The sequence below is a fragment of the Oncorhynchus tshawytscha genome, linkage group LG11 (assembly GCF_018296145.1).
Source record: "Oncorhynchus tshawytscha isolate Ot180627B linkage group LG11, Otsh_v2.0, whole genome shotgun sequence".
Taxonomy (NCBI): domain Eukaryota; kingdom Metazoa; phylum Chordata; class Actinopteri; order Salmoniformes; family Salmonidae; genus Oncorhynchus; species Oncorhynchus tshawytscha.
Window position 1 is genome coordinate 55,846,501 of NC_056439.1, and position 12,094 is coordinate 55,858,594.

The 12,094-nt window shown below is 41.7% G+C and overlaps 1 protein-coding gene across 1 annotated transcript in view; it reads right to left on the reverse strand.

The window, feature by feature from the left end:
• Positions 1 to 12,094, reverse strand: part of LOC112236362 (attractin) — a 210,999-nt gene that overhangs the window by 68,370 nt on the left and 130,535 nt on the right. The window contains 1 exon segment of the mRNA XM_042330405.1: positions 3,673 to 3,766. Coding sequence (XP_042186339.1) covers positions 3,673 to 3,766 — 94 coding nt within the window.

Here is a 12,094-nt window from a genome sequence, read left to right on the forward strand (position 1 = left end):
TGAGTCAGTCATACAGGTGGTAGTGGTCTGAACTGTACTGAGTCAGTCAGTCATACAGGTGGTAGTGGTCTGAACTGTACTGAGTCAGTCATACAGGTGGTAGTGGTCTGAACTGTACTGAGTCAGTCATACAGGTGGTAGTGGTCTGAACTGTACTGAGTCAGTCATACAGGTGGTGGTGGTCTGAACTGTACTGAGTCAGTCATACAGGTGGTAGTGGTCTGAACTGTACTGAGTCAGTCATACAGGTGGTAGTGGTCTGAACTGTACTGAGTCAGTCACACACGTGGTAGTGGTCTGAACTGTACTGAGTCAGTCATACAGGTGGTAGTGGTCTGAACTGTACTGAGTCAGTCATACAGGTGGTAGTGGTCTGAACTGTACTGAGTCAGTCATACAGGTGGTAGTGGTCTGAACTGTACTGAGTCAGTCATAAAGGTGGTAGTGGTCTGAACTGTACTGAGTCAGTCAAACAGGTGGTAGTGGTCTGAACTGTACTGAGTCAGTCATACAGGTGGTAGTGGTCTGAAATGTACTGAGTCAGTCATACAGGTGGTAGTGGTCTGAACTGTACTGAGTCAGTCATACAGGTGGTAGTGGTCTGAACTGTACTGAGTCAGTCACACACGTGGTAGTGGTCTGAACTGTACTGAGTCAGTCATACAGGTGGTAGTGGTCTGAACTGTACTGAGTCAGTCATACAGGTGGTAGTGGTCTGAAATGTACTGAGTCAGTCACACACGTGGTAGTGGTCTGAACTGTACTGAGTCAGCCATACAGGTGGTAGTGGTCTGAACTGTACTGAGTCAGTCATACAGGTGGTAGTGGTCTGAACTGTACTGAGTCAGTCATACAGGTGGTAGTGGTCTGAACTGTACTGAGTCAGTCATACAGGTGGTAGTGGTCTGAACTGTACTGAGTCAGTCATACAGGTGGTAGTGGTCTGAACTGTACTGAGTCAGTCATACAGGTGGTAGTGGTCTGAACTGTACTGAGTCAGTCATGCAGGTGGTAGTGGTCTGAACTGTGCTGAGTCAGTCATACAGGTGGTAGTGGTCTGAACTGTGCTGAGTCAGTCATACAGGTGGTAGTGGTCTGAACTGTACTGAGTCAGTCATACAGGTGGTAGTGGTCTGAACTGTACTGAGTCAGTCATACAGGTGGTAGTGGTCTGAACTGTACTGAGTCAGTCATACAGGTGGTAGTGGTCTGAACTGTACTGAGTCAGTCATACAGGTGGTAGTGGTCTGAACTGTGCTGAGTCAGTCATACAGGTGGTAGTGGTCTGAACTGTGCTGAGTCAGTCATACAGGTGGTAGTGGTCTGAACTGTACTGAGTCAGTCATACAGGTGGTAGTGGTCTGAACTGTACTGAGTCAGTCATACAGGTGGTAGTGGTCTGAACTGTACTGAGTCAGTCATACAGGTGGTAGTGGTCTGAACTGTACTGAGTCAGTCATACAGGTGGTAGTGGTCTGAAATGTACTGAGTCAGTCATACAGGTGGTAGTGGTCTGAACTGTACTGAGTCAGTCATACAGGTGGTAGTGGTCTGAACTGTACTGAGTCAGTCACACACGTGGTAGTGGTCTGAACTGTACTGAGTCAGTCATACAGGTGGTAGTGGTCTGAACTGTACTGAGTCAGTCATACAGGTGGTAGTGGTCTGAAATGTACTGAGTCAGTCACACACGTGGTAGTGGTCTGAACTGTACTGAGTCAGCCATACAGGTGGTAGTGGTCTGAACTGTACTGAGTCAGTCATACAGGTGGTAGTGGTCTGAACTGTACTGAGTCAGTCAGTCATACAGGTGGTAGTGGTCTGAACTGTACTGAGTCAGTCAGTCATACAGGTGGTAGTGGTCTGAACTGTACTGAGTCAGTCATACAGGTGGTGGTGGTCTGAACTGTACTGAGTCAGTCATACAGGTGGTAGTGGTCTGAACTGTACTGAGTCAGTCATACAGGTGGTAGTGGTCTGAACTGTACTGAGTCAGTCATACAGGTGGTAGTGGTCTGAACTGTACTGAGTCAGTCATACAGGTGGTAGTGGTCTGAACTGTACTGAGTCAGTCATACAGGTGGTGGTGGTCTGAACTGTACTGAGTCAGTCATACAGGTGGTAGTGGTCTGAACTGTACTGAGTCAGTCATACAGGTGGTAGTGGTCTGAACTGTACTGAGTCAGTCACACACGTGGTAGTGGTCTGAACTGTACTGAGTCAGTCATACAGGTGGTAGTGGTCTGAACTGTACTGAGTCAGTCATACAGGTGGTAGTGGTCTGAACTGTACTGAGTCAGTCATACAGGTGGTAGTGGTCTGAACTGTACTGAGTCAGTCAGTCAGTCAGTCATACGGGTGGTAGTGGTCTGAACTGTACTGAGTCAGTCATACAGGTGGTAGTGGTCTGAACTGTACTGAGTCAGTCATACAGGTGGTAGTGGTCTGAACTGTACTGAGTCAGTCAGTCATACGGGTGGTAGTGGTCTGAACTGTACTGAGTCAGTCAGTCAGTCATACGGGTGGTAGTGGTCTGAACTGTACTGAGTCAGTCATACAGGTGGTAGTGGTCTGAACTGTACTGAGTCAGTCATACAGGTGGTAGTGGTCTGAACTGTACTGAGTCAGTCATACAGGTGGTAGTGGTCTGAACTGTACTGAGTCAGTCAGTCATACAGGTGGTAGTGGTCTGAACTGTACTGAGTCAGTCAGTCATACAGGTGGTAGTGGTCTGAACTGTACTGAGTCAGTCATACAGGTGGTGGTGGTCTGAACTGTACTGAGTCAGTCATACAGGTGGTAGTGGTCTGAACTGTACTGAGTCAGTCAGTCATACAGGTGGTAGTGGTCTGAACTGTACTGAGTCAGTCATACAGGTGGTAGTGGTCTGAACTGTACTGAGTCAGTCATACAGGTGGTAGTGGTCTGAACTGTACTGAGTCAGTCATACAGGTGGTGGTGGTCTGAACTGTACTGAGTCAGTCATACAGGTGGTAGTGGTCTGAACTGTACTGAGTCAGTCATACAGGTGGTAGTGGTCTGAACTGTACTGAGTCAGTCACACACGTGGTAGTGGTCTGAACTGTACTGAGTCAGTCATACAGGTGGTAGTGGTCTGAACTGTACTGAGTCAGTCATACAGGTGGTAGTGGTCTGAACTGTACTGAGTCAGTCATACAGGTGGTAGTGGTCTGAACTGTACTGAGTCAGTCAGTCAGTCAGTCATACGGGTGGTAGTGGTCTGAACTGTACTGAGTCAGTCATACAGGTGGTAGTGGTCTGAACTGTACTGAGTCAGTCATACAGGTGGTAGTGGTCTGAACTGTACTGAGTCAGTCAGTCATACGGGTGGTAGTGGTCTGAACTGTACTGAGTCAGTCAGTCAGTCATACGGGTGGTAGTGGTCTGAACTGTACTGAGTCAGTCATACAGGTGGTAGTGGTCTGAACTGTACTGAGTCAGTCATACAGGTGGTAGTGGTCTGAACTGTACTGAGTCAGTCAGTCATACAGGTGGTAGTGGTCTGAACTGTATGCAGTGAAACAGACTTACTGCTATGTACTACGTACTAAGTATGCAATATGTATGTACTAAGTGTGTAATATCTACTGTAGTGTAGTGGACTGTAGTATGTATGTACTAAGTGTGTAATATCTACTGTAGTGTACTTACAGGTGACAGCGGTCTCCTTTGATGCCCTTGGTGGTGCAGAAACACTTCCCGTTGTTAGGGTTACACACACCGGCATGGCCATTACACTTACACGCTGCAATACAACATTATCACATGAATATATCAACATTATCACATTAACACAACATTATCACATTAATATATATCAATATTATCACATTAATATATCAACATTATCACATTCGTATATCAATGTTATCACAATAATATCAACATTATCACATGAATATATCAACATTATCACATTAACACAACATTATCACATTAATATATATATATCAACATTATCACATTAATATATATCAACATTATCACATTCATATATCAACATTATCACATTCATATATCAACATTATCACATTCATATATCAACATTATCACATTAATATATATCAATATTATCACATTCATATATCAACATTATCACATTCATATATCAACATTATCACATTAATATATATCAATATAATCACATTAATATATCAACATTATCACATTCGTATATCAATGTTATCACAATAATATCAACATTATCACATGAATATATCAACATTATCACATTAACACAACATTATCACATTAATATATATATATATATATATCAACATTATCACATTAATATATATCAACATTATCACATTCATATATCAACATTATCACATTCATATATCAACGTTATCACAATAATATCAACATTATCACATGAATATATCAACATTATCACATGAATATATCAACATTATCACATTCATATATCAACGTTGTCACAATAATATCAACATTATCACATGAATATATCAACAATATCACATCAACATTATCACATTCATATATCAACATTATCGTGCGCATATATCAACATTATCACGTGCATACATCAACATTATCATGCACATACATCAACATTATCACATCAATATATCCACAGTATCACATGAATATATCCACAGTATCACATGAATATATCCACATTATCACACGAATACCCACATTATCACATGGATATAGCGACATTATCACATGAATATATCGACATTATCACACAAATATCCACATTATCACATGAATATATCCACATTATCACATGAATATAGCGACATTATCACATGAATATATCAACATTATCACATGAATATTAACATTATCACATCAATATAACAACATTATCACATCAATATAACAATCATGGGTGATTATAGAATGAACAGTTACACTGACAAAAAGAAGGGAAGCCACATTACCAAAGGCCTAAAGTCATTCAGAAGAGATCATGCAACATGATTTCTCAGGACTCTTTTGTTGAATGTGTAAAACCTACAGTATGTTGTTCTGATGTGTATAAGAAAGAGAATCCAGCTAAAATCCAGGTAAAGCAACACACCATGTACAGGTGTAAAATAAATAAGAGTGTTTCATCATCTGGCATGTGAGCTTCATGAGAACCACATGAATGCCAGGACAGCAGGTCCTGCTCTTCCCCAAGAACCACAGCTCCAATCAGACCACCAGGACAGCAGGTCCTGCTCTTCCCCAAGAACCACAGCTCCAAGCAGACCACCAGGACAGCAGGTCCTGCTCTTCCCCAAGAACCACAGCTCCAAGCAGACCACCAGGACAGCAGGTCCTGCTCTTCCTCTTCCCCAAGAACCACAGCTCCAAGCAGGCCGCCAAGATCTCAATCGTTCATAGAAGTTGATGGGTCATTTGAAACCAAACCTTTTGATATAGCCAATCATTTCAATGACTATTTCACTGGTGAAGTGGACAAACACAAGTGAAATAACACTGAACAGTCAAACATCATATTTGTGTATTGAGGATCTAATAATGAAAGAGAAGGATTGCTGTTTTCAATTTGGTCAAGTTAGTGTGGGAGAGGTGGAACAACTATTGTTATCCATCAATAATGATAAGCCACCAGATATAGACAACCTAGATGGTAAACTATAGAGATACTAGCAGACTGTATTACCACCAGATATAGACAACCTAGATGGTAAACTATAGAGAATACTAGCAGACTGTATTACCACCAGATATAGACAACCTAGATGGTAAACTATAGAGAATACTAGCAGACTGTATTACCACCAGATATAGACAACCTAGATGGTAAACTATAGAGAATACTAGCAGACTGTATTACCACCAGATATAGACAACCTAGATGGTAAACTATAGAGAATACTAGCAGACTGTATTACCACCAGATATAGACAACCTAGATGGTAAACTATAGAGAATACTAGCAGACTGTATTACCACCAGATATAGACAACCTAGATGGTAAACTATAGAGAATACTAGCAGACTGTATTACCACCAGATATAGACAACCTAGATGGTAAACTATAGAGAATACTAGCAGACTGTATTACCACCAGATATAGACAACCTAGATGGTAAACTATAGAGAATGGTGGCAGACTGTATTACCACCTCTATTTGCCATGTCTTTAATCAAAGCCTAAAGGAGTGTGTATCCACATGCGTGGAAGGGAGCTTCAGGTGAACAATCAGTTTGCTGCCTGTTCTTAGAAAAATTGATGGAGAAAATTGTGTTTGAACAAATACCATGCTATTTTTCAAAGAACAAGTTAAATAGTGACTCATGCATACAGAGCCTTCAGAAAGTCATACCCTTTGACTTATTCCACATTTTCTTGTGTTACAGCCTGAATTCAAAACAGATTAAATTGATTTTTTGTCACCCAATTACACACAATACCCCATAATGACAAAGTAAAGGCTCGTAAGCATTCATTCAAACAGCACTTTACTGCATTTTGCCAGCAGCTCTTCGCTGTGCTTCAAGCATTGCGCTGTTTATGACTTCAAGCCTATCAACTCCCGAGATTAAGCTGGCAATACTATAAGAACATCAAATGGCATAGAGAGAAATAGTCCTATAATTCCTATAATAACTACAACCTAAAACTTCTTACTGGGAATATTGAAGACTCATGTTAAAAGGAACCACCAACTTTCATATGTTCTCATGTTCTGAGCAAGGAACTTAAACGTTAGCTTTCTTACATGACACATATTGCACTTGTACTTGTACTTTTTTCTCCAAGACTATGTTTTTGCATTATTTAAACCAAATTGAACATGTTTCATTATTTATTTGAGACTAAATAGATTTTATTGATGTATTATATTAAGTTAAAATAACAGTGTTCAGTGTTCATTCCGTATTGTTGTAATTGTCATTATTACACACATTTATTTATATATATATATTTATATATCGGCCGGCTTTTTTTGGTCCTCCAATAATCGGTATCAGTATCGGCGTTGAAAAATCATAATCAGTAGACCTCTACTCTGAAGTATCCATTCTAACAACCTACGACTTTGATCTCTGATGGACAAACCAGAGGCTCTCTGATCTCTGATGGACAAACCAGAGGCTCTCTGATCTCTGATGGACAAACCAGAGGCTCTCTGATCTCTGATGGACAAACCAGAGGCTCTCTGATCTCTGATGGACAAACCAGAGGCTCTCTGATCTTTGATGGACAAACCAGAGGCTCACTGATCTCTGATGGACAAACCAGAGGCTCTCTGATCTCTGATGGACAAACCAGAGGCTCTCTGATCTCTGATGGACAAACCAGAGGCTCTCTGATCTTTGATGGACAAACCAGAGGCTCACTGATCTTTGATGGACAAACCAGAGGCTCTCTGATCTTTGATGGACAAACCAGAGGCTCTCTGATCTCTGATGGACAAACCAGAGGCTCTCTGATCTTTGATGGACAAACCAGAGGCTCACTGATCTTTGATGGACAAACCAGAGGCTCTCTGTTGACTAACTATCCAGCAGACGGACCGGGAACCACAGAGAGGGACCTCAAAGGCAGGCACTCGTAAATGTGTCAATTGCTATTTATTTTTCGAATGAGTGGCTGTTAATGTTCAAAGTATTACCAATTTATCTGAGTGTATTTATCCTCTCTGAGTGTAGTTATCCTCTCAGCGTAGTTATCCTCTGTGTAGTTATCCTCTCAGTGTAGTTATCCTCTCAGTAGTTATCCTCTGTGTAGTTATCCTCTGTGTAGTTATCCTCTGTGTAGTTATCCTCTCTGTGTAGTTATCCTCTGTGTAGTTATCCTCTGTGTAGTTATCCTCTGTGTAGTTATCCTCTGTGTAGTTATCATCTCAGTGTAGTTATCCTCTCAGTGTAGTTATCCTCTCAGTGTAGTTATTCTCTCTCAGTGTAGTTATCCTCTCTCAGTGTAGTGATCCTCTCTCAGTGTAGTTATCCTCTCAGTGTAGTTATCCTCTCAGTGTAGTTATCCTCTCAGTGTAGTTATCCTCTCAGTGTAGTTATCCTCTCAGTGTAGTTATCCTCTCAGTGTAGTTATCCTCTCAGTGTAGTTATCCTCTCTGAGTGTAGTTATCCTCTCTGAGTGTAGTTATCCTCTCAGCGTAGTTATCCTCTGTGTAGTTATCCTCTCAGTGTAGTTATCCTCTCAGTAGTTATCCTCTGTGTAGTTATCCTCTGTGTAGTTATCCTCTGTGTAGTTATCCTCTCTGTGTAGTTATCCTCTGTGTAGTTATCCTCTGTGTAGTTATCCTCTGTGTAGTTATCCTCTGTGTAGTTATCATCTCAGTGTAGTTATCCTCTCAGTGTAGTTATCCTCTCAGTGTAGTTATCCTCTCAGTATAGTTATCCTCTCAGTGTAGTTATCCTCTGTGTAGTTATCCTCTGTGTAGTTATCCTCTGTGTAGTTATCCTCTCTGAGTGTAGTTATCCTCTCAGTGTAGTTATCCTCTCAGAGTGTAGTTATCCTCTCAGAGTGTAGTTATCCTCTCAGAGTGTAGTTATCATCTCAGTGTAGTTGTCCTCGCTCAGTGTAGTTATCCGCTCAGGGTAGTTACCCTCGCAGTGTAGTTATCCTCTCTCAGTGTAGTTATCCTCTCTCAGTGTAGTTATCCTCGCTCAGTGTAGTTATCCACTCAGTGTAGTTATCCTCTCAGTGTAGTTATCCTCGCTCAGTGTAGTTATCCTCGCTCAGTGTAGTTATCCTCTCATTGTAGTTATCCTCGCTCAGTGTAGTTATCCTCTCTCAGTGTAGTATCCTCTCAGTGTAGTATCCTCTCAGTGTAGTTATCCTCTCAGTGTAGTTATCCTCTCAGTGTAGTTATCCTCTCTGAGTGTAGTTATCCTCTCAGTGTAGTTATCCTCTCAGTGTAGTTATCCTCTCTGAGTGTAGTTATCCTCTCTCTGTGTAGTTATCCTCTCAGTGTAGTTATCCTCTCAGTGTAGTGATCCTCTCTGAGTGTAGTTATCCTCTCTCAGTGTAGTTATCCTCTCAGTGTAGTGATCCTCTCAGTGTAGTGATCCTCTCTGAGTGTAGTTATCCTCTCAGTGTAGTGATCCTCTCAGTGTAGTGATCCTCTCTGAGTGTAGTTATCCTCTCAGTGTAGTTATCCTCTCTCAGTGTAGTTATCCTCTCTGTGTAGTTATCCTCTCTCAGTGTAGTTATCCTCTCTCAGTGTAGTTATCCTCTCTCAGTGTAGTTATCCTCTCTCAGTGTAGTTATCCTCTCTCAGTGTAGTTATCCTCTCTCAGTGTAGTTATCCTCTCTCAGTGTAGTTATCCTCTCTCAGTGTAGTATCCTCTCAGTGTAGTTATCCTCTCAGTGTAGTTATCCTCTCAGTGTAGCGATCCTCTCAGTGTAGCGATCCTCTCAGTGTAGCGATCCTCTCAGTGTAGTTATCCTCTCTCAGTGTAGTTATCCTCTCTCAGTGTAGTTATCCTCTCTCAGTGTAGTTATCCTCTCTCAGTGTAGTTATCCTCTCTCAGTGTAGTTATCCTCTCTCAGTGTAGTTATACTCTCTCAGTGTAGTTATACTCTCTCAGTGTAGTTATACTCTCTCAGTGTAGTTATACTCTCTCAGTGTAGTTATCCTCTCTCAGTGTAGTTATCCTCTCTGAGTGTAGTTATCCTCTCTGAGTGTAGTTATCCTCTCGGTGTAGTTATCCTCTGTGTAGTTATCCTCTCTCAGTGTAGTTATCCTCTCTGTGTAGTTATCCTCTCTGTGTAGTTATCCTCTCTCGGTGTAGTTACCCTCTCTCAGTGTAGTTATCCTCTCAGTGTAGTTATCCTCTCAGGGTAGTTATCCTCTGTGTAGTTATCCTCTCAGTGTAGTTATCCTCTCAGTATAGTTAACCTCTCTGAGTGTAGTTATCCTCTCAGTGTAGTTATCCACTCGGTGTAGTTATCCTCTCTCAGAGTGTAGTTATCCTCTCTCTGTGCAGTTATCCTCTCAGTGTAGTTATCCTCACTCAGTGTAGTTATCCTCTCAGTGTAGTTATCCTCACTCAGTGTAGTTATCCTCTCAGTGTAGGTATCCTCTCTCAGTGCAGTTATCCTCTCTCAGTGTAGTTATCCTCTCTCAGTGTAGTTATCCTCTCAGTGTAGTTATCCTCTCTCAGTGTAGTGATCCTCTCTCAGTGTAGTTATCCTCTCTGTGTAGTTATCCTCGCTCAGTGTAGTTATCCTCGCTCAGTGTAGTTATCCTCGCTCAGTGTAGTTATCCTCGCTCAGTGTAGTTATCCTCTCTGAGTGTAGTTATCCTCTCAGTGTAGTTATCCTCTCTCAGTGTAGTTACCCTCTCTCAGTGTAGTTATCCTCTCAGTGTAGTTATCCTCTCTCAGTGTAGTTATCCTCTCTCAGTGTAGTTATCCTCTCTCAGTGTAGTTATCCTCTCTCAGTGTAGTATCCTCCCAGTGTAGTTATCCTCTGTGTAGTTATCCTCTCAGTGTAGTTATCCTCTCAGTGTAGCGATCCTCTGTGTAGCGATCCTCTCAGTGTAGTTATCCTCTCAGTGTAGTTATCCTCTCTGTGTAGTTATCCTCTCTCAGTGTAGTTATCCTCTCTCAGTGTAGTTATCCTCTCTGTGTAGTTATCCTCTCTCAGTGTAGTTATCCTCTCTCAGTGTAGTTATCCTCTCTCAGTGTAGTTATCCTCTCTCAGTGTAGTTATACTCTCTCAGTGTAGTTATCCTCTCTCAGTGTAGTTATCCTCTCTGAGTGTAGTTATCCTCTCTGAGTGTAGTTATCCTCTCGGTGTAGTTATCCTCTGTGTAGTTATCCTCTCTCAGTGTAGTTATCCTCTCTCAGTGTAGTTATCCTCTCTGTGTAGTTATCCTCTCTCAGTGTAGTTATCCTCTCTCAGTGTAGTTATCCTCTCAGTGTAGTTATCCTCTCAGTGTAGTTATCCTCTCAGTGTAGTTATCCTCTCTCAGTGTAGTTATCCTCTCGGTGTAGTTATCCTCTCGGTGTAGTTATCCTCTGTGTAGTTATCCTCTCTCAGTGTAGTTATCCTCTCTCAGTGTAGTTATCCTCTCTGTGTAGTTATCCTCTCTCAGTGTAGTTATCCTCGCTCGGTGTAGTCATCCTCTCAGTGTAGTTATCCTCTCAGTGTAGTTGTCCTCGCTCAGTGTAGTTATCCGCTCAGGGTAGTTACCCTCGCAGTGTAGTTATCCTCTCTCAGTGTAGTTATCCTCTCTCAGTGTAGTTATCCTCGCTCAGTGTAGTTATCCACTCAGTGTAGTTATCCTCTCAGTGTAGTTATCCTCGCTCAGTGTAGTTATCCTCGCTCAGTGTAGTTATCCTCTCATTGTAGTTATCCTCGCTCAGTGTAGTTATCCTCTCTCAGTGTAGTTATCCTCTCTCAGTGTAGTTATCCTCTCAGTGTAGTTATCCTCTCTGTGTAGCTATCCTCTCTGTGTAGCTATCCTCTCTGTGTAGTTATCCTCTCTCAGTGTAGTTATCCTCTCTCAGTGTAGTTATCCTCTCTGTGTAGTTATCATCTCAGTGTAGTTATCATCTCAGTGTAGTTATCCTTTCTCAGTGTAGTTATCCTCTCTGTGTAGCTATCCTCTCTGTGTAGCTATCCTCTCTGAGTGTAGTTATCCTCTCAGTGTAGTTATCCTCTCAGTGTAGTTATACTCTCTGAGTGTAGTTATCCTCTGAGTGTAGTTATCATCTCTCGGTGTAGTTATCATCTCTCAGTTTAGTTATCCTTTCTGAGTGTAGTTATCCTCTCAGTGTAGTTATCATCTCTCAGTGTAGTTATCTCTCAGTGTAGCTATCCTCTCTGAGTGTAGTTATCCTCTCAGTGTAGTTATCCTCTCTGTGTAGTTATCCTCTCTGTGTAGTTATCCGCTCAGTGTAGTTATCCGCTCAGTGTAGTTATACTCTCTCAGTGTAGTTATCTTCTCTCTGTGTAGTTATCCTCTCTCAGTGTAGATATCCTCTCATTGTAGTTATCCACTCAGTGTAGTTATACTCTCTCAGTGTAGTTATCCTCTCTGTGTAGTTATCCGCTCAGTGTAGTTATCCGCTCAGTGTAGTTATACTCTCTCAGTGTAGTTATCTTCTCTC